This window comes from Caretta caretta, chromosome 6 (assembly GCF_965140235.1).
Source record: "Caretta caretta isolate rCarCar2 chromosome 6, rCarCar1.hap1, whole genome shotgun sequence".
NCBI classification, from domain to species: Eukaryota; Metazoa; Chordata; order Testudines; family Cheloniidae; genus Caretta; species Caretta caretta.
This window is the reverse complement of record NC_134211.1, coordinates 21,418,736-21,442,690: the sequence shown is the minus strand read 5'-3', so window position 1 is coordinate 21,442,690 and position 23,955 is coordinate 21,418,736. Positions and strand designations below refer to the sequence as shown.

At 44.3% G+C, this 23,955-nt stretch overlaps 1 protein-coding gene across 5 annotated transcripts in view; it reads right to left on the bottom strand.

Moving 5' to 3' along the window:
* Positions 1-23,955, bottom strand: part of TSPAN4 (tetraspanin 4) — a 683,463-nt gene that overhangs the window by 373,682 nt on the left and 285,826 nt on the right. For 4 of the 5 annotated variants that reach the window (XM_048852861.2, XM_048852863.2, XM_048852865.2 and 1 more), the window contains one exon: positions 5,228-5,275. In XM_048852861.2, coding sequence (XP_048708818.1) covers positions 5,228-5,275 — 48 coding nt within the window. Of the gene's footprint in view, positions 1-5,227; positions 5,276-9,525; positions 9,610-23,955 lie in introns of all 5 variants that reach the window. The other variant, XM_048852864.2, reaches the window with a different exon arrangement.

Here is a 23,955-nt window from a genome sequence, read left to right as displayed (position 1 = left end):
CAGCAAAGTGCTTAAGCATGTGCCTAAGTTTAAAATGCGAGTAGGTCCACTTTAAGCACGTGTTTAGTACCTTACTGAATAAGGGCCAGAGATGGAGGCCTTTCTAGTCATGTCTTGCATAGCTAGTGAATGCTATTCTGCATTTTTCCCTAAAAATAAGACAAGGAGTTCCCAAAGAGATGACGGAGGATATTTCATGCTACCGTGACTGACCGCTAATGGAGATTCTTCTCTAGAACCAGTGGTAGAGCATCTCCTCTGACAGTAGCAAGGAGTTAAACACAAACGATATCAGCAACACACTGAGTTCTATATTCAGGTCACACAGATCATAAAGCCACAATGGTGTCCGTACAGCTCTTGGTGTAATTTTATTGAAGTGAATGGAGCTATGCTAATTTACATCTGCTGATCATCGGGCTCTCTGAATCTCTGGTAGCATTCATGCAGATTATTGGTATTAAAAATAATACAGCATTTACAAGGAATAAGTCACTCATGGGCTAATCCCAAATGATGAAGAAAGGCTAAATGCTAGTCTGTCCTCTTTGAGAGATTACAATCAACCTAAGGGCTGTTGAAATATATACCGTGGTGCTGGAACAATTTTTATTGTGGGGGTGCTGAAAGACATTGAACAAAACTGTAAACCTTGTACAGGATGGAAACCACTTCAACGATCCAATGCTGAACAGCTTCCCCCCTTTAGTCATCTTTGTAAACACTGCTCTGTCTGGAACATGGAAGCTGAAAAGGGAAACATTAGTCTCCTCGGCCAGTAAGAGGCAATGAGAATTCGCAGAACTCTTATCTGTCCCTCCAGTTCTGAAGCATGCAAGGGATAGTGAAAGTGTGGCAAGGAACTTACATCTGCTTTGATAGTTCGGCGAGACAGGGAAGGAGTAAAGTCCACAATTAATGAAAGCTTGTGGCATTCAGTAATAACGTTTCTGCTAGTAAACCAAAGCACAAACTGTGATAATGACTGTGCTGTAGTGAACATATCTTCCAGCAGTGTGTACCCTAGATGAACCACCTTAGACATTTGTCATCCGGAATAAAAAAAAGTCCTGTACATTTCCTCAAATGGTATTCTTCCATTGCTTTCACAAGGGTTGGTATATATTGATAAGTGGTGGAACTAGGGTGCTGGGGGTGCAGCAGCACCCCCTGCCCTGAAGTGGTTTCCATCATGTACAAGGTTTACAGTTTCGTTCAATGGCTTTCAGCACCCCCACAATAAAAATTGTTCCAGCACCACTGTATATATTTCAACAGCCCTTAGGTTGATTGTAATCTCTCAAAGAGGACAGACTAGCATTTGGCCTTTCTTCATCATTTGGGATTAGCCCATGTGTGACTTATTCCTTGTAAATGCTGTATTATTTTTAATACCAATAATTTGCATGAATGCTACCAGAGATTCAGAGAGCCCAATGATCAGCAGATGTAAATTAGCATAGCTCCATTCACTTCAATAAAATTACACCAATTTCTACCTGCTGAGGAACTGGTTCATATATTTTTAAGGCTGAAGGGACCATTATGATAATCTACTCTGACATCTTGTATAGCAATGTCCAAAGAACCTCACCTTGTAATTCCTGCATGTGCATGGATGAGTGAAAACTTTCTTCCCTATGGCTGTCACTTTTAAAGCCTCCCAGTCAAGGTTTTACATTAACCTTTTACAACACTCCGATCCCATACATCACATAAACCCAATGCATTGGAAAATTGTAAAGTCACAATCATTCTGGTTAACATTATATACTTGACAGCTCCATTTTCATTACATTTTTGGCAACACAGAAAGCTTTTTACTCCCCATTTAACAGCTATTTTTGTAGATGCCACCATTGCTATTAATATTACAGCATCAGTGGTTCTGGCGGCATTTTAATCAAAGCTGGTCTCTTGACACTCATCCAAAGAAGCAGGAGACTCACCTGTGTGCCACCAGTTTGTTAGCACATCGTTTTATATATGGGAAGAATAAGGAGATAAATGGGACAACCATATGCACCCATAAATGGTTAGAGAGACAAGGTGGATGAAGTAATGTATTTTATTGGACCAACTTCAGCTGGTGAGAGAGACAAGCTTTTGAGCTACACAGAGCTCTTCTTCAGGTCTGGGAAAGGTACTCAGAGCGTCACAGTTAAATACAAGATCAAACAGATAGCATATACTTCAACCACCTTGTCTTTCTAATATTCTGGGACCGACACAGCTACAACACCACTGCATACTTCCTATGGTTGGCATTTATTTCATAGTTTTCATCTCTAGAGAAGTGGGTATTACATTCCAGGGTGCAATTCAGACTGGTGAGAGGCTGTGTCACCCCTGCCCTGCAAACTTGGGTGCCTCACAATGCTTTGTTGCCATAGCTCCCACCTAGCCACTCACAAACAGTCTAATAGCAGACTGGTCACACCCCGAGTGTCTGTGTTTAGCTGCTGCATGCAGCCACACAGACACTCTGGCTTCCACCAGCCTTGGCTACCACTTGTGACCGGAACACACTCCCAGATCCAGATTTTCTGTCAACAAGTATTTTCTGCACTGTCCAGCCCTCTCCTGGACAGTCCAGATATATTAGGCTTGTTGCCCCTCTAAGGGGATCAATATACAACGGTTTGGTACCTTAAATGGAGTTACCCACACAGTTCACAACACTGCTTTGGATGAGAGAATAAAGTAAGTTTATTTAACTACAAGAAGATAGATTTTAAGTGAGCACAAGTATAAGGCGTTAAAGTCAGAAATGGTTACAAAAGAAATAAAGATAAAATGCTTCCTAGTACTAAAACTTAAACAAATTAGACTTGGTTCAAGGTGAAGTCCCTTACCACATGTTCCCAGTAACACTGCTGACCAAACTCTCAAGCCAAGATGTGCTCCCAAATCCAACAGCTGTTTCTTTTTGTCTTCTTTGGTGAAAGAGAGAGAGAGAGATGGATAGGAAGAGATAACTTGCAGTGTTTTGCCCTTCACGTTTATCGTTCATTTGCCCTTTCAAATGTATTTTCCTGAGGGTTACCCCTAAGTAAAGTTCATTTCCACTGTGAGGACAGAGACAAGAAGTCCAGTGGTGAAAGAGGTTCCATGCTGTTGTTTGCTAAGATGCAGATCTGTTTGTTTCTGCCCGTTTCTTGACAAAGAATGGCCATTTGATAGGTGATTGCCCATTAACTTTGATGACGCCTGGCTAGAGGCATCAGCTTGTCCTTTGTCTATTAGAAAATGGTTTACCCAGACTTGTCTGGTAAACACATTCAGACCTAATTTTAGCTTAGGTTTATAACTTTACATATAATGTTGCTACACACATTTCACCATGATATTATTGACCAATGAGATATTAGATTTTAAATGATACCTCGCAAGGCATATTGTGTACGAATATTATTATAACAATAGTGTGTAGGATGTGAATACAGAGGTGCATTCGGTCACAGTGGATAAACTGAAAGGTGGAAAAGAGAGCAATCTTTGATTTTGGCAACATACTCTTTTGCATTAGTGACTAACCTTGACAGGGTCCATACTAAACAGAACCTTGAAATGATGTTGCAGTCTTGTGCTGGAGAACTTATTGACAGCTGTCACTCAGCTTCTATTAACCTACTGCAAATGCTGCAGTGAATTCATACCTGAACTGGAAACACAAACTGTTGTATTCGGAGGCCTGGGTTTGAGGAGAGGCTTTGAGCTTTTGCACATTAGGTTGATGGAAGAAGTTAATGCCGGAGCTGATGCTTCCAGTCTCCCCACATTAGTGTCTTAAATCATGGTAAGTGACCAACATCTCCTATGTGGCTTCAGATATGAGCAGTATGTGAGAAGGTATTAAGTAACCAAAGAAGAAAAGCGCCCAAGAAAAGATGTAGGAAAGTTACCCAGAACAGTTGGAGACATTCTCTCTCTGTCTTAGCCAGAAATCATTCAGTTTTACATTTGAAGTAAGATAATCACATTTTTGTTCTAACTGGCCTCAGTTTGTTCCATAACTTCCTTTCTTATGCTCCTCCTATAGTTCCATATAGCAGTTTAATAAAACGCTAATAGCAATGTCATAACCATACAGCTAAGGGTAGCCTAGAATTCCTACTTACCTGTAAGGGGTTAAGAAGCTCAGATAACCGGGTTAGCACCTGACCAACAGGACAAATGGGGAAAGGAGATACTTTCAAATCTTGGGGGGGGGGAGGAGGGAAGGGTTTTTCTTTTACTCTTTGTTTGTGTGGGGACTCTCTCTTGGAACTGAGAGGGGCCAGAGAGAAATCCCCATCTTCTCCAACCCATCCCAATCCAAGTCTCCAATACTGCAACCAGTATAGGTAAGCCAGGCAAGGCAGATTAGTTTATCTTTTGTTTTTCTTGTGAATTTTCCCTGTGCTAAGAGGGAGGTTTATTCCTGTTTTCTGTAACTTTAAGGTTTTGCCTAGAGGGGAATCCTCTGTGTTTTGAATCTGAATACCCTGTAAAGTATTTTCCATCCTGATTTTACAGAGATGATTTTTACCTTTCTTTCTTTCTTTTTTAAATAAAATCCCTCTTTTAAGAACCTGACTGATCTTTCCATTGTTCCAAGACCCAGGGGTTTGGGTCTTTGATCATTTTGTAACCAATTGGTTAGGATATTATTCTCAAGCCTCCCCAGGAAAGGGGGTATAAGGGCGTGGGGGGATTGCTGGGGGAAGAGGAACTCCAAGTGGTCCTTTTCCCTGGTTCTTTGTTAAATCACTTGGTGGTGGCAGCGGTACTTAAACCCAAGGTACAAGGGAGAATTTGTGCCTGGGGAAGTTTTTAATCTAAGCTGGTAGAAATAAGCTTAGGGGGTCTTTCATGCGGGTCCCCACATCTGTACCCTAGCTCAACCACTGCATCTTTTGCAGACAGCTATTCATTGGACAGTCATGCCTAGTGCACAGATTTCTTTTTAACAGTTATGAATTCCTGATGAATTTAAACAATCCACTTATGCTCTGGTAAGGGACTAGATTCCATGGTACTTGAAGTTCCTAGTATGTGGGAGATGCATACTTTCAGATGCCATGTTACCCCTTTAAATGCCTTACAAGGCAGCCTTTACATCACACTGGTCTATCACAATATACACAGTGCATTAACTCAGACCAGTATTGATGATAAAAGCAGTCCTAAAAACAAGACAGAAACTAGAGAGATTATGCCATCAATGAAGAGAGAAGACACTCACCTTCACTTCTGTTGCTTGTTTAGGTCTTATGATGTTTCCCAGGAAAACCTGGTGAGGAGGGGAAAGAGAGAAAAAAAAACATTATCCGCAATCTGAAGTTAAAATACGAGAAGGCTGTGAGAGCGCAGAAATCATAAATACATACACTAGATAAGAAAAGCGTGCCCACGAAGTGACTGCAAACTCCACAGATGCAAAAGAAATATCACTTCAAGGTTATTTAACCCGTATAGGCCCAGCTACTACCAACGAATACATGTGTTTAACCTTGTTTACAAAGTCAATGGGACTTGAGCAAATTGTGACAGTTTGGGGGCTATACCTCAGTGTGCTATATTTCAGCCTCCATTTTGAGAGCAACCATGATTATGTCCGTCAGTGTATACCGTAACTGCCATGTTGACTTGCATCAGCACTCATATAACTTAGGAATAATATAGCAGTGGTGTTATGCTGCGCCACGAACAGAGAGGCTACCCAAAAATGACTGTGGCACCACCAGAAGATTGATAACTCTAAGCCTTCGTCATTCATCACCCTGAATCCATTCATTTTCATGTTCCTCTCATCACATTTTTCCTACCACACACATCCACACACCATAAAGAAAGAACTCACATTCACCTGTTTGCTATTGGAAAAATAACTCTATTGATTAAATATTAATTGGGCGTTAATCACCTTTCACAGTTTGTTTTCACTATTCTGTTTTTATTCTTTTATTACTTTCAAATATGTGAGAGCAAAAGACATTTCCTTACCAGTTTTGACCTTTTATGCTTGGCAAAGAATCTTTTTTTTAATATAGCAGATATTTTCTGTTAACTTCTGTGTCTTTATACTTGTGCTGCCTAAACAGAGGACACCGTTTTATTCTTAATTTCTTGGCAACTATACTAAGTTTTAAAAACAAAACAGCAATAAAAATACATTTAAAAATTGAGATTTTTTTTCCCCCATCAGATTCTACCCTCTGGAGCAGAGGGAAGGCCAAACTTTGGACTTGAGCTACTTGTCAGACTGAAAGTGTCACTTTAAAGAACACTAAGGAGTGTAATTTGTGTGTGGAGTTGGTGTACTGTCCTTTTATCTCTAGCAGCCTGGATTCAAATTACTGTCTTTGGTCACAAGGGAAAATTCTCTTAGTGGACCCAGTAGACAATTCCACATATCACAAAATGCCATTACACAGCTTGGTACAATTGACAGCTTCTGCTTGGGACTGAAATAACAGGTGATGCAGCATGCTAGCACTGAGGAAAGATCAGCTTATATTTAAGGAATTAAATTGGAACACAGGAGATCTGGGTTCAATTCCTTGGCCTGGCACAGACTTCATGACTGATCTTGGACAAATCACTTTGATTCTCTGTCCTTATCTAGGACTTGGAAGATATTAACTAATACGTGTTAACATCCCAGTATAGACAAGGCAGTGTGCCTTTAATGTGTGTTAAGCTGGTTAAAGCTGTTAAAACAGTGCAGCTCAGTTCCCTATTCTAAAATAGAAATAACACGATTTCCCAACTGCACACAGGTGTTATGACGATTCATTCATTGATGTTTGCATGGTGCTCAGTTACTGCAGAGATAGAGTTCCTAAACAGATCGTGCACACACAGTCTAGAGCATCACTGTTATCGATAGCCAATGATAACAGTTCTCTGTTTCCATGAGCATTAAAATTCACTCATAAAAATGAGAGAAATAAAGGACTGCATGAAATAACTCCCAGTACACAATTCGTCAAGCAACATAGGGCACTCCAAAGCACGTGCTAAAATCAGCCCTGCTACATCCAAAAAGGATGCAATAAGTTTTCCAACTGAGTACTGATAAAGCCTTCTCTTCAGGTTTCAGGCATTTGTATAAGTGCCAATCTCTCTTGACAGCCATAAGTTCATCTTAAAGAGTGATGGCAATCAAGGAAATATATTGTCATATTGTATAATATATATTATCATATTGCAGAGTTTCACACACACATACACAAGCAGATTCTGACATTTAAAGACATCACCCTAACTTGTCTGTGCCACATTGCGCAAGCTGTGAGGAGAAACATGGGAGTGTTGCAAACTTTTAGGTAACAGACTTTTAACTGAGAAACTAAATTGAACGTCAATCCACTGGAACATTTCACAGCCTCTCTTACACACAGAAGCTAATTTAAAAACGGAGACTATTCACCCAAAATGCCATTTATATGGCCAATCATTTCCCCTATGCCTGTATTATTTTTGACGTAATTTCTGTGTGAATAAAGCTTTTCTTATTCAAGGAAGGAAAGATGATTTGGTGTTAAGGCACAGGACTGGGACTCAGGCAATCTCAGTTCAATTCCTGGCTCCAGCACAGGCTTTGTGTGTCCGCCTGAGCAAGCTACTTGCCTCATCTTTCTTTGCCCCACTTCCTCACCTGTAAAATGAAGATAATAGCACTTCCTTTATCACACCTTTGTTTGTCAGAGCAGAGACTAGCTCTTACTAGATCCATGTATCAGAGTAGCAGCCGTGTTGGTCTATATTCGCAAAAAGAAAGGGAGTACTAGTGGCAGCTTGGAGACTAACCAATTTATTTGAGCATAAGCTAAGTGAGCTGTAGCTCACAAAAGCTTCTGCTCAAATAAATTGGTTAGTCTCTAAGGTGCCACTAGTACTCCTAGATCCATGTACAGCACTTCAAAGAATATAGCCCTGATCTTGACTGGGGCCTCTAGAAGCAATTGTAATTCAACTGTAATAACAGACACCGTGACAGGGTCGGGCCAGATGGCTACAAGAGAGTGATCCTATTGGGATCCGGGAAGTGGGCGGGCTTTTCCCCCAGCCTAAGAGGGGGATCCACAGGACCTGGACACCAAATAGATAGGGGGGACAACTAATGAAATAACAGGTACAGGAGTGTGGTCAAAGGGTCAAACAAAGGGAACCAGACGGGGACACCAAGCAGAGAACCCCGGACAGCGCCCACTGCTCCTCAAAGGCGTCAAGGGAGTCAGTGGATACAGGACAGTGACAGAAGGCAGATATATTAGCCCCAAGTTAAGTAGGTCCCTTTTCCCTGGGTAAGGTAACAGGGAAGGTTTCAGAACAATCAGGAACTTTCTGGAAACAATTAAGGCAGACAGGCTGATTAAAACACCTGTAGCCAATCAAGAAGCTGACAGAATCAATTAAGACAGGCAGGCTAATCGGGGCACCTGGGTTTAAAAAGGAGCTCAATTCAGTTTGGGGTGTGCGTGTGAGGAGCTGAGAATATGAGAGCAAGAGGTGCAAGAAGCTGAGAGTGCAAGAAGCTGAGTACTACTGGAAGACTGAGAAGTACAAGCATTATCAGACATCAGGAGGAAGGTCCTGTGGTGGGAATAAAGAAGGTGTTGGGAGGAGGCCACGGGGAAGTAGCCCAGGGAGTTGTAGCTGTCATGCAGCTGTTACAGGAGACACTATAGACAGCTGCAATCCACAGGGCCCTGGGCTGGAACCCGGAGTAGAGGGTGGGCCCAGGTCCCCCCCCCCATCCCTCCATTCCCCCAACTCCCTACTTGATACTGGAGGAGTTGACCTGGACTGTGGGTACCACCAGAGGGGAAGGTCTCTGGCTTGTTCCCCAATCCACTAGTGGATCAGCAGACACTGCGGGAATTGTTCTTCTTCCTTTTCCTCATGCTGGCCAGTGATGAGGCTAACTGAGTGAGTGAACAGCAGATTTGAGCCACAAAAGTGGCCAAACTGAGGGCTGCCGTGAACCTCTGAGGCGAGCAAATCCGCCAATAAGTGCAGGACCCACCAAAGCAGAGGAGGAACTTTCTCAAAACACCCAGAGTCTCTTCCCTGTGTATCTTTCAGTAAGACTCTCAGAATTGCATCTGTAATAGCATGGAGCTATTGTTATTCAAATTCACCATTTTGACCTAATTGCAAATTCAACATTAGACACTTTATTTAATAATCAAATAGGAGAAGATGTTTAAGAAAGGGCAAGTCCTTGTTTAAAAACACATACCTGTATTATAATATCCTCAAACCTGCCAGAAATAAATTACATTTCCACTGAAATGTTCTTCCATTGCTGCAACAATTTTGACTTACTACACACAAAGATTGCCAATGCCTATAGAGGTCCAGTAAGATCTTATCTTTGGATTTAGAATTCAAAGCCCAGTATACCCTCAAACATTTGAAAACAATCCTGAGCAAGGACAAAACGTTAGGTCCTATAACTATGATGCCAATCATCTATGATCTCTTTACAGGTTGCTGGTAGAGAAAAAAAAATGGGAGAAGGAAGGAAGCTACCTCTGATGTCACAATTCCGCCAGCCCATGAATTTGTAATAGACAGGACCCATTCTTCAGTCAGTATAAATACAGCAACAACATTCTGAGGACAAAGTGAAAGGTAAATAGATTAAGTCTGATACTTCTGAAAAATTCTAGTTTTACAGCTCATCCGTGAAGAAAGCACCTTCCACGATGTGGAAGCTGCAGTTGCATTGATGTACCCAAAAGATGCAGTTACAGGCGACTTTACATTACAAATCTGTATTTTAAAAGTACCTGCATAGTTATTTATTAGACACTGCTAGTTAGTAGATGTATTCTGATGGTGTCTAGAGGCCCCAGTCCAGGCCCCACTCTTGCTTGGTGCTGCATATACAAGTAATAAAAAAAAGAGTGGATGGGATTATTATAGCCACTGCTTACTTGCTTTGCCGATCCCCTACATTTTCTTATCAAGTATTGGGACCATATTGTGTTAGGTGCTGTACATGCAAACCAGTATAATAAGAGACAGTTCCTGCCCCCACAGAGTTTATGGTCAACAGGTGGATACTGTTACCAGATTTGCCCATTACTTTGGGACAGACTCATTTATTAGGGTTACTCTTCGGGGGGGGGTGGGTGGGATGTTCTATAATTCTGTCAATGTACTGCTTGTGTCACTTGTGTTCTCATACGGCGCTCTACTTCTCCCTTCTGCAAGTTCTCTCCCAGTGGAGCTATCCTGCAGAACCCGTGTTCCCTAGGGCTGGGTTCTTCCAGCCCCAGAATCAGATGAACACACGCACACATTAACAGAGAGTGTCTGAGAGAACTGGGTTAATCAGTACTCCCAAGCTCACAATGCAATTAGGCAGCTTCAGTATTTTGCATACCAATAAAGGATTTATTACTAGAATTGGTCTGATAACTACGGAGCTGGATGTGTGCAGGCATGGGTTCATTAACATCTGAAGCAGAAATCCCCCATCATGCAATGCTTTCCTGCCTTGCTGGTCCCAGAGTTCAGTGCGATTCTTGCCTTGGAATCTCTGTTCTCCATTCTGTATGCTAATGGAGTTTCCTCCCTGCCCCATCTTTGATGCAGATGAGGCTAAGGCCTGGTCTACACTACGAGTTTATGTCGGATTTAACAGCGTTAAATCGAATTAACTCTGCACCCATCCACACAGTGAAGCCATTTTTTCAACAAAAACGGGCTCTAAAAACTGATTTCTGTACTCCTCCCCCATGAGGGGATTAGCGCTGAAATCGACATTGCCGTTTCGAATGAGGGTTAGTGTGGACGCAATTTGAAGGTATTGGCCTGCGGGAGCTATCCCACAGTGCACCATTGTGACTACTCTGGCCAGCATTCTGAACTCAGATGCACTGGCCAAGTGTACAGGAAAAGCCCCGGGAACTTTTGAATCTCATTTCCTGTTTGGCCAGGCAAGCTCATCAGCACAGGTGACCATGTAGTCCCAGAATCGAAAAAGAGCTCCATCATGGACCGAACGGGAGGTACTGGATCTGATCACTGTATGGGGAGAGGAATCAGTGCTATCAGAATTACGTTCCAAAAGACGAAATGCCAAAACATTTCAAAAAATCTCAGAGGCCATGAGGGACAGAGGCTACAGCAGGGACGCAATATAGTGCCGTGTGAAACTTAAGGAGCTCAGACAAGCGTACTAGAAAACCAAAGAATCAAACGGCTGCTCCAGGACAGAGCCCCGGACATGCTGCTTCTAAGATGAGCTGCATGCAATTTTAGGGGGGGGGGCGTCACCACTACTCCACCCCTGTCTGTGGACTCCGATGATGGGGTACTCTCCGCCATGCCTCAGGATTTTACAGACGGGGAAGATGAGGAGGAGGAGGACGAGCTTGAGGAGAGCACACAGCACACCATTCTCCCCGCCAGCCAGGATCTTTTTATCACTGACTGAAATACCCTCCCAACCCAACCAAGCCAGAGAAGGGACCTCTGGTGAGTGTACCTTTTAAAATATAATACATGTTATAAAAGCAAGTGTTTTTTAATGATTAAGTAGCCCTGAGGACTTGGGATGCATTCGTGGCCAGTACAGCTACTGGATAACTCTGTTAACGTGTCTGGGGATGGAGCGGAAATCCTCCAGGGACATCTCCATGAAGCTCTCCTGGAGGTACTCTAAAAGCCTTTGCAGAAGGTTTCTGGGGAGAGCAGCCTTATTCCATCCTCCATGATAGGACACTTTACCACGCCATGCTAGTAGCAAGTAATCTGGTATTACTGCATGACAAAGCCTGGCATTCAAGCAACATCCATTCTTTATCTCTCTGTGTTATCCTCAGAAGATTGATATCGTTCATGGTAACCTGGTTGAAATAGGGGAATTTAATTAAGGGGACATTAAGAGGTGCCTGTTCCTACTGGGCTGTTTGCCTGTGGCTGAAAAGAAATCCTCCCCGCAGTTAGCCACGTGGTGGTGGGGGGGGTCCATTGGTGCTGAGCTGTTCGCATTTGGCTAGCTGGGTTCTTCCCTGATACCAGCCAGGGGGTGAGGGGAGGGGAAAAGCCATCATCCCAGAGAATTAGATTGCGGGGAGGGGGGTTAGTTTGGTTTCTGCTGCTGCACGTTAACAGGAAAACTGCAGCACTAAATAGCCAACTCAATGCGCTTTGCTTGGTATGGGAGAGGACGGCACTCCTGTTATGAAGGTTGCTGAAGCATGGCAAGCCAAATTCTGTTGCCCAGCACTACGTGTGTGATCTCTAACACCAAAGCTGCAGGCACTCAATATAAGATGCAAAATGCGACCTTGTACCAAAATCACATGTGCTATGTAATGTGAATAGTATTGTTCACTATGAAAGAGTATAGCCATTGTTCTGTAAAATGTATCTTTTTAAATACTTCACTCCCTTTTTTTCCTCCAGCAGCTGCAAATGTTTCAAGCCTCCCTCCTCCGTCCTAAAGGCTATCTTAGATAAGGCGGCGAAAAAAACGCATGTGCGATGAAATGTTCTCTGAGCTCATGCAGTCGTCCAGCACTGACAGAGTTCAGCAGAATGTGTAGAGGGACACAATAGCAGAGTACAGGAAAGTGGCTGATGAACGTGAGGAGAGGTGGCGGCAGGAAGATCAGAGGAGGCATGAGGCAACGCTGTGGCTACTGCGGGATCAAAAGGACATGCTCCGGCATCTGGTGGAGGTTCATGGTGGAGGCAGGATCACAGACTGCCACTGCAGCCCCTGTTTAACTGCCCTCCCTCCTCCCCAAGTTCCATAGCCTCCTCACCCAGATACCCAAGAACGCGGGGGGAGGGGGGAGGCTCCGAGCACCCAAGCACTCCACCCCAGTGGACAGCCCAAGCAACAGAAGGCTGTCATTCAACAAGTTTTGAAGTGGCCTTTTCTTTCCCTTCTCCCACACCCCACCCGGGCTACCTTGTGAGTTATCTCCCTATTTTTATAATCAATTAAGAAAGAATACATGTTTTTTAAACAACAGTGACTTTATTTCCTTTGCAAGCTAGCTGTGATCGAAGGGGGAAGGGCGGGTGGCTTACAGGGAATTTAGAGTCAACCAAGGGGGCTGGTTTTCATCAAGGAGAAACAAACAGAAGGATCACACAGTACCCTGGCCAGTCATGAAACTGGTTTTCAAAGCTTGTCTGATGCGCAGCACTTCTTGCTGTGCTCTTCTAACCGCCCTGGTGTCTAGCTACGCATATTCAGCGGTCAGGTGATTTGCCTCAACCTCCCACCCCACCATAAACGTCTCCCCCTTACTCTCACAGAGATTGTGGAGCACACAGCAAGCAGCAATAACAATGGGAATACTGGTTTCGCTGAGGTCCGAGTGAGTCAGTAAACTGCGCCAGCGACCTTTTAAACATCCAAATGCACACACTACCACCATTCTGCGCTTGCTCAGCCTATAGTTGAACAGCTCCTGACTACTGTCCGGGGTGCCTGTGTACGGCTTCATGAGCCAGGGCATTAAGGGGTAGGCTGGGTCCCCAAGAATAACTATAGGCATTTCAACATCCCCAACAGTTATTTTCTGGTCTGGGAAGTAAATCCCTTCCTGCAGCCATTTAAACAGACCAGAGTTCCTGAAGACGCGACCGTCATGAACCTTTCCCGGCCATCCCACGTTGATGTCGGTGAAACGTCCCTTGTGATCCACCAGTGCTTGCAGCACCATTGAAAAGTACCCCTTGCAGTTTATGTACTGGCTGCCCTGGTGGTCTGGTCCCAAGATAGGGATATGCGTTCCATCTATCGCCCCACCACAGTTAGGGAATCCCATTGCAGCAAAGCCATCCACTATGACCTGCACATTTCCCAGAGTCACTACCTTTGATAGCAGCAGCTCAATGATTGCGCTGGCTACTTGCATCACAGCAACCCCCACAGTAGCTTTGCTCACTCCAAATTGATTACCGGTAGCTGTCTGGTGTTGCAAGCTTCCACAGGGCTATTGCCGCGCACTTGTGAACTGTGAGGGCTACTCTCATCTTGGTATTCTTGCGCTTCAGGGCAGGGGAAAGCAAGTCACAATGTTCCATGAAAGTGCCCTTATGCATGCGAAAATTTCAGAACCACTGGGAATCATCCCAAACCTGCAACACTATGCGGTCCCACCACTCTGTGCTTGTTTCCCGGGCCCAGAATCAACGTTCCATGGCATGAGCCTGCCCTAGTAATACCATGCTCTCCAAATTGCTGGGGACCACGGTTTTAGAGAAATCTGTGTTCATGTCCTCATCACCACACTGCCGTCGCATTCTCACCTGGTTTTTCAGGTGCTGGTTCTGCATAAACTGCACGATAATGCGTGAGGTGTTTACAATGGTCATAACTGCTGCCGTGAGCTGAACGGGCTCCATGCTTGCCGTGCTATGGCATCTGCATGGGCAATCCAGGGAAAAGGGCGTGAAATGATTGTCTGCTGTTGCTTTCATGGAGGGAGGATTGACTGATGACATTTACCCATAACCACCCGCAACAAATTTTTGGGCCCATCAGGCATTGGGAGCTCAGCCCAGAATTCCAATGGGCAGCAGGGACTGCGGGAACTGTGGGATAGCTACCCACAGTGCACTGCTCGGAATGTCGACACTTGCCATTGTACTGTGAACGCACACTGCCAAATTAATGTGCTTAGTGTGGACGCATGCACTCGACTTTATACAATCTGTTCCCAAAAATCGACTTCTGTAACATCGCAGTACTTTCATAGAGTAGACATAGCCTAAGGGAGTTTCCTTAATTCTGTCACCCTTGTCCGGAGGGGTTTAGGTGTCTCTTCCCCTGCCTTTTCATTGATTTTTGTAAGTCTTTCTTCTGATTGGCTTTGGTTCAAGCAAAGGCTGGGGGGGACGGAGGTCTTTCGTGAGTCAGACAGGCTGGGTACTGCACCCTGGTTCCCCAAGAACACAGAGCTGATAGGTAACAAGTCCCCCCGTTCAGGGGGTGCTTGCACTGAGAGAGTATCCCTATCACACCCTTACTCCATGGTACCAGGTCTGATCTTCAATCCATTGCAGCCGCTGCATCAGTCATTGGATCCAGCAAACCAGTAGACCCAGACCAATTGCTAGTATAATTTGGAAGCCAATGATCAGCACAACGGGGTGAAGCATGATATTCAAAAGACCTGTTGCACTGGAGTTCCACCCAAGCAAAGTCTCCCACCAGGAGTGATGGCCTGTGTTTTTAACGGTTGCTGCCAGCCTAGAGATCTCCTGGTTGTGGTGCTGAATCTCAAGTTTGCCATTCTCCACCACAGTTTGGCGCTTCTGCAGCTCAGTTTGTAACGAGGGATGAGTTAATAGTCCCTTAATGGCAGTGAGACCCATTCCCAGTGAAATGGGGGAAACCTACTTGTAGAGCTCAAGAAAGGCTTTTAAATGTTGTACAGTCCAAATAGGCACAGTAAACTTAATATCACAACTAACAATAGTGGTTACATTACAGAAACAGTGATTAAAGTTAGGCACCATGGGTTGAATCCAATGTCCATTAATCAATACAATATTACACATTGTTCTTACACATACACCTGCTTCATCAACATAGACAATAACAGACCCCTCTTCCTGGATAACATCGAAGGAGCAGTGAGACTTATTCCCAGGTTGTGGGAAGAAGTATTCATCATGTTCCTCCAATGCTTGGTCTTCACAGATATAGCCCAAACCTTCTTTTCTCCTAAACTGTTTTACATGCCCAGTGGGACTACTAGGTGGATTACTTTGATTTCTTTGCCTGCCACAGTTATCAGGAATAACTGCAAGTTTTGGTGGTGTTGATCATATGAAGCATTTCTAGTTTCTACCAGGGCTGGAGGACTAATTCTTCCTCCGTTATATGAGGCCGAATCAAGTTGATTGCCTCTATGGGAATTTGTCCTGCTATGGCTTGTCAAATCATTCCCATGATTACGTTCTGGGTGAGAGCCTGAGTTTGCTCACATGCTGAGGTCAATGAGAAATTATTCTGGAGGGACTGTACACCAGACATCATTAACTCTTCATCTTTTTCTATGAGTCTTTCCCACCCAGGAAATACCTTACTTATTAACTGCTGTTCCTCACTTAACTGTTTCAAAAATGCTGTTAATGGGGTTCCCATCTTTCCTATATTTTTGGTGGCATATGATAGTTTATTAGCTAGAACTTCTATGTTTGCGGCATCAACTAAAGAGATTCCTGTTCCTACAGGTGCAATCCAATCACTTAATTCCCTTTTTACTCTATTGACATGGTCGGCCCCTTGCCACATTCTTACCCATTCATCCCAACTCTTATGACTAGTTCCAATCAAGGGAGTGCATATAGGTGCAATGTGAGAAATATTCATGCCTTCTAAGTGGATTTGAACCTCCTTCAGAGAAGTCTGAGGTTGGAGAACCAAATGTTCTTGTGGAGCCAATTACAAAACATCGGATCCTGAAATTGGGGCTCTTAAACGTCAGAGGGGAGTGAGGTATGTGATCAGAGGGTCAAAACTGAAAACTGTTTTTTCCTGTTGGCCCAATTCCATTCTGTACAATCCGGGCTCATGGAATCCCTCCAAAATGGCAACATGCCTACAGAATTTAAATCAAATTGTTGGCATGAGCTTTTCACGTGTGCCCTTTAGTGGAACTACCCAGTCTGGGGAACCTTGCTGAATCAGGTTGTGTCCAGCTAAAGTCCAGTTCAGTGGTTCCCAGTTTACAAGGAACCATGTGATATTCTTGCCTGCTGGCGTGATCAGAGACAGCTACAGTTCATCTGCGGGTAACAGAGGCATCTGGGTTCCTATGACAATGATGACACTTAGGAGCATGGTTGCTCCCCAAACAGCGGAGGAAAGCAGGACTATCCTGCACCTTCCGCCACCCAGGAGGCTGTCACTGGTTCCGTTTGATGGTGTATATCCCTTTTGAGACCACAACGGCTTACAGAAGAACGGGATGGAGTCTAGTGTGGTCTTAGTTTCATAACATGACTTGAATGACTCCCTGATGGCACTCTGCATGCAATTGGCAACGCTTTTCCAGGGGCAACCCGAGGAGTTGCCAACAGCATAGGACTAGTAGCGACACTGCAGGGCCAGGGGATTGCTCCCATTCCCATAGAATGCATTCATGTGGCACAGCAATTTTACTTCCTGGGCTCCAGCTGGCAAGCACTTCCAGAAGTTCAGAGGGATCACAGATTCAGCATAGAGCCTGGATAGCATCAGACTCCAGACACTTATGAAAAGTAGGGTGCTGGTGCAACAGTGGGATGTCATGGCTTGTGTTCGGGACCTGTGAGGGGGCAGAGAAGAGAGAACAAACTCACACACACACACACACCGTATATACTGGGAGAATCTGGGACCAATATTGCAGGGTGAACATGAAGCAGTGACCTACGTGAGGGTGGCCATAATAACTCGAGGATTTCTCTGGCCTTTTCCTGCCTCAACATCTGGATGGGCACTGACAAGCCCACCGGATGCGTATTTTCCAACGGCCTGAAGCCGTTCCTTCTTGCGAGCCAAGAAGGGTGGCTGGCAGGATGGAGAAGACAGTTATACTATTCCTTGTGGGTCAGGTGGTTTACCCTTCCACTCTTCGAACTCTGTGGAATGAAACCATTTCCGCCAAGGTTTCCCATTTTTCCCATTCAGGATTTCTACCTGATAAACACTGGGGCTAGCCCGATTCACAATAAAGTAAGTGTGTGTGTCAAAGAGTGCTCCTTCGCTGAAAACCTTCTGTAAGTTACTGGTTGGCCTAATTCCCATATCCAAGGAGGTTTTCCCCAGCCTCGTTTTTTGTGCAGTTTTGCTGTACTATGCCGAGCTGTGCTGCCACTTACTTGTGTAGAGCAGCTATCGTCTCTAATAAGGTTTGTTCCCATTCATCTGTTACCCCCTTTCCTTCCCAGGCACTAGGCAGTTCCACTCCCAACCACCAACTTTCAGGAATGCGCATTTGCCTTCTGGTCATAACTTCAAAGGGAGTGTACCCATGTATCGCCTTAGAGCCTCTTAGAGCCATTAAGATGGTTGGTAGGTTTTCATTCCAATCCCCCCCTGAGCAATTTACTTGCTTTTTCAAAGCTCCCATTAGTGTGCGATCGGTTCGTTCAACTTGTCCAGAGGACTCAGGGTGCCCAGCTACGTGGAAACGTTGCTTAAGACCTAAAGATTTACATAGTTCTTGCATAACACCTCCCACAAAATGGGATCCCAAATCTGAATCAATTACTCTGGGAATTCCCATTCTTGAGAAAACTTCGTTAAAGAGCTGCTTAGCAGTGACCGAGGCAATGTTGGTTTTAGTGGGGATGGCTTCCACACATTTGGAGAAGGGATCTATTATTACCAGGCAGTATTTATTCCCTCTATTGATGGTGGGTAAACGGCCTATGTAATGTGTCTGAAGCCAGGACCAGGGACCCTCTATTCTTTGGTGCCCCAATGCATTTTTTTTAACCTGGCGATCAGCATTAACCATGGCACACTGCAGATAATTATCACACCACTGATCTATATCCGCTTTCATGCCTGGCCACCATCCTGTATCGTTAACCCTATTTAAAGTATCCTGTTTTCCTCTATGCCCTTGCTCATGCACAAACTGAATCAGGTCCCCCCATCCCTGGCTGGGGACTATCCAGTACCTTTGTTATCTGCACAAAATTCTGTGTTACTCACCCACTCTAGGGGCACTCACCTTTAGCCAGTTCCTAGGGCTCAAGGCGTAACCCTCTTAATTTAGGCACCCCCGACCCTTTCCCAGTTCGTAGGACTCCAGGCATAAGGCACCTAACTTTACTCCTCCGTGGACTCCGGGATCTACTCCTCCGTGGACTCAGAGCAAACACCCTGTCCCCGTGGACTCAGGGCTTGATCTTTTGCAGGTTTATGGGGTCTCCCACCAGCAAAAGAGCCTCACACAGCAATACCCCACTCAATCTTCACCTAACAACCACCACCAGAACAGAATGTACATGCCATACACACAATGCTCCCCACTCCCAACAAGACAGATGAACCCTTCCTGATGGCCAGCCAGGCTCAGGTTCATCTGGGGGACTCCAGCCTCTGCTTGGTGCCACCAGTAGAGTGCCACGGTCTGGCAGCGCCGATCCTGGGGCTGTTTCCTGGAGTTGGTTCCCTTAGAGCACCGCCTTTCCCAGAGGCATTTCCCTTTCTTCATTATCCATCTCTCTAACCAGTTGGTTTTCTCCTGTCTCAAGCCACCAGCCAAGGCGGGTTTTACAGTTGTTGTTTTTTTCAGCATCTCTACTTCCCTTATCTCACTAATGATCCCTACCGAAAGCCCTGTCACGCAGTCACAGTACTGAGCTAAAATCTTTACTTTTAAGGCACAACTCTTAACTCCTTATTGCACGGTCCTACAGTTATTCTAAGCACAATTCTTAACTTAAAAGTTACAGGACATTACCAAATATTCCATGAGAGAGAGACCTTGCTAAAGGAGCTTAGTCTGAAAAAGGAAGAGACCGTTTGTTCAGGTCTGTGCCTCAGTTTCCCCAATCCACAGCAAATACTCAACAAGTACCACATGATTAGGGTCACGTGCTGCCTGCGTTCCTCTACCAATTACCAGATTTGCTTGTTACTTTGGGGTACACTCATTCATGAGGTTTACTCTTCGGGGGGGGGGGGAGTATCTGTAATTCTATCAATGTACTGCTTGTATCACTTGTATCCTCATACGGAGCTCTACTTCTCCCTTCTGCAAGTTCCCTCCCAATGGAGCTATCCTGCAGGACTTGTGTTCCCCAGGGCTGGGTTCTTTCAGCCCCAGAATCAGACGAACACACGCACACACACACACACACACACACACACATTAACAGAGCGCATCTAAGAGGACCAGGTTAATCAGCACTCCCAAGCTGTCACCCTCATAGGCCCTTGGACACAGCAGGCCGGGGTCGAACAGCACCTCCAAACTGTCACCCTCATATGCCCCAGGTTCAGCATGTCCCTATCCCCACATTCACATTACAACTGTTCTGGTAGTAACCCACTAGATGAGCAAACCCCACAGGAGTTTTGGGCGCTGCATGGATCTTTAGCTTAGGTACAAGGACCGTTGCTGCAGAGCGAATAGGGAAGCCAGAAAACACCCACGGGGGCAGGAGGAGGAAGAGAATAGAAATAACCAGCTTAACCATTAAAGTTATTTTTTTGCCAGGTAATAACCATACAAGGGGACCCAAACAAACAAAACAGTTATATTAAAATCTAACTTAAATTTGATTATAAAAGTCAGTTTTAGAAAACTATAACTGATCACACAAGTCAGGGTCAGAGGCTGTACCGAGAGAGAGAGCTGGGTTCTCACCACTCCATGAAGCTTGAATCGATCGGGGTTCCCAGGTGGTGGTGATAGCTGAAGGTCCGGAGTGCTGGAGACAGGCAGAGCCTCCACCACGATCAGTCAGGAGAAGATGAAGTCCCAATGAAACTGATGCAGATTTTGGATCCAGCATCAGAACACTTTCTTGAGCATGGGTAGGGATTTTTGTAGGGAAAGAACAATGGTTCAAGGGAGAACACTAGGATTTGTTTATAGGTAAACTGATGATGGCTCAAGGGCGTATATCAAAGTTGCTTTGTTCAGGCTAGACAATAGGAACTGCTCATTCAGGGGAGCTCAAAATGCAGTTAGGCAGCTTCAGTATTTTGGATACCAATAAAGGATTTATTACTAGAATTAGTCTGATAACTACTGAGCTGGGTGTGTGCAGGTGTGGGTTCATTAACATCTGGAGCAGAGATTGCCCATAATGCAGTGCTTTCCTGGTCCCAGAGTTCAGTGCAGTTCTTGCCTTGGAATTTCTGTTCTCCATTCTGCATGCTAATGCAGATGCCTCCCTGTCCCATCTTTGATGCAAATAAGGCTGGGGAGTTTCCTTAATCCTGTCACCCTTGTCCAGAGGAGTTTCAGTGTGCCTTCCACTGCCTTTTCATTGCTTTTTGAAAGTCTTTCTTCTGATCAGCTTTGGTTCAAGCAGAGGAGGGGTGGGAGGGAGGTCTTCTGTGAGTCAGACAAGCTGGGTACTGTGCCCTGATTCCCCAAGAACACAAAGCTGATAGGTAACAATACAATGTTTGTACTTACTAAACAGTTGATAAGTAGTTTTGCCAACCACAAACATTAAAAGCCATAAATCAGCACCCCCACCCCCAACCATAGAATCTGTCTTAAAAACCATGGGATTATTTTTAAAAAGAATAAATTTGGGTTTATTTTTATTTGCTTTCTGGGTTTCTGAGCCTTTAGGGGTCACTTGGATCACCTTTTCAAGCTTTTCTCTGCAACCACAAAGGTCAGAAATCTGCATTTTAATAAAAGCTGAAATTCTCATGTAATCATTTAACTCCATGAGCTAGGGCTTTAAGTAACTTATCCAATATTGCAAGACTTGCAATGAAATCATGAAAGTTGGCAACACTCCATAATGGATCCATGAAGGGCAACTGACATGCATTTTATGAACAATCTGCCTCTCATGTATTTTGCTAGAGAGATATATCCTCTTCACATGTTAAGGTAACTGTCCCAGCTGGATACACCTAAATATATAAATTATCATTGTCTGAAAATATTCATAATCTCATGAAATCTGCTATGAGGCCACTATAGGGAGAAACTGTAAGATTTCCCTAAGGCACACTCTCCAAAAGGGTAGAAGAAACAAGTTCAGATACGCTTTCATAACACATATTGGAGACAATACTCTGTGAGACCAGCACTAAATGATGTGGGGGCAAAAGAACAAAAGAGACCAACCCCGTTGAGAGAAGTGACACAGATGTTTTGGGACACTAGAGCACACTGCTCTTCCGAGGACAGCCTGCTATGAACCGGGATGTAGGGAAAGGACCAAGGAAAAGGCAGAAGTGGATTTGCATGTGAAATTACAGCTACCACAATTTAACCTTTGTCACTTATGTTCCTTGACCCATAGCAGTACTATTCCCCATACACGTACCCACAAGAACAGAGTAAATAATTTTCTTTGTTCCTTTCTTCTCTTCCTTAAATAAACAGCACATTGTGTAACCTGTAGCTGTAATTTGGATTTGTGCCTTAATATTAGAAGGAACATGTACTGCCTGATGATTATACAGGCTCTGTCTTCTGAAGAGAAAAAAAATCCACCAATCTAGGCAAGCCAAGGTCACAGAAAGAGGGCATGGGAGAAACCAGGGACCTAAAACATACCACAAATGACTGTAAGGAACCCTTACAGGCATAGAGGGACACTCTGACCTCAGCCACTGGGGATACAGAGACCAGCTGCAAGAGTAACTGAAGAATAGAGGCATTCTCACACAGAAAGTCATGTTACAACAGAAGAGTTTGGGCTTCAATCCACAACCAAAAGGAAGTTCAGAGTTAGGGTTTTAAATCTGTGTCTAGGGACTGTCAGTGATATGGTCCCTGAATCAGGAGGCTCTCATGATTTAGGAGGTCATTAGCATCCCTCGATGGAATTATGTAGCATTAAGTTAAATAATTGATTATCTGTTCTTACTTCCATCTAACTTATGAAAGCCTCACTAAATGTAGAATGCTCTGAACTATCCACAACCTGCAAGTTTTCATAAATTAGGGAGGTAAGATCCAATCCTGGCTGATGGTTTTGTTACACGGAGACACTATGGAGTTTTTAGGATAGTTGATTTTTACCATACTAACTTTGCAGACATCAGAGCTAAAACCTGGAAAGGGCAGGCTGGGTGATGTGGGGGATGAGAAGTCTATTCCTCCTTCTCAGAGAGCAGAAATTCCCAAAGCATCTCCTTTGTTAGTTCAGGGCTGTCTCATTGTAAATCAGTGTTCATCCAGAGAGACTTGAGAGACAGAAAACACCCATGAGAGGAGGAGTGGATTTGATTCTAAAGTGACTTTTCACTAAACCCCAGCAATATGGAAATGAAAGATAAGGACTCGCAACACCCAGGGGCTAAGGGGTACATTGTACGCTGAACACGTGTCCACACAAGCATGGGCAGTGCCTCACTCTCATTAATGCTAATGGGAGTTGAGCATGCACAAAAAGGAAGACAACAGAGCCACTGTTTTCACACTAGGTTGTAGGGGAGGGAAGCACATGCTGTTTAATTTTCCTCCAACACCTTCAGGGAGAGTCCATTACCATGTTCACTAGGAGAAAATGAAATGGAAGAGAAACAGGTGCCAATTAGCGGAAACCATTCACATTACAACATCATTCAACAAGTCCCTATCTGTATCTGCATTAATTCATGCCTCAGCTGGTCTACATGAATAAGGCAAGCTGACTACATTAGCAGGCAGCAAGATCTATGGCTAAATAACTGTAAAATCATAAACAAAATGACAAAAACAGAAAACAAGTAATAAAACTTGCAACAAAGACATAGTACCAGGAGGCTCTGACTGTGAAGGATCAAAAGCATATGTCCTCTGGGACACAGAGCAAGACAGGAATGAATGCCTTCTAGGACAGGAATGCATGCTTCAGCTACCAGAAAGAGATGGAATAGCTCCCAGCTGGGTTAGTTCAATGTGGCATTCACAGCAGCTCAGAATGCTGTGTGATATTTGATGGATGATATCAGCAATGCACTCCTCTAACTCCTCTTCAACCCCAAGGTTCATGTGTACATTTCCACCATTCATTCCTTCTACCATTATAAGTGTCTTCTAAATGTACCAGGAACTACACATAGATTTTCTCAAAATGGACCAACCACAAGAGAGACTCACAGAGCGAAATTCACAATTGGTATAAAGTGGTGCAGCTCCACTGAAGTCAACAAACCTACACTGATTCACACTAGCTGAGAATCTGACTCATGGCAATGGTCAAATCGCTTAAGGATGCTGAGGCAGACAGTTTATCTGTAAAACAGGGATTGTATTACTTACTTACCTGTCAGAGGTACGTGGAGGACTCACT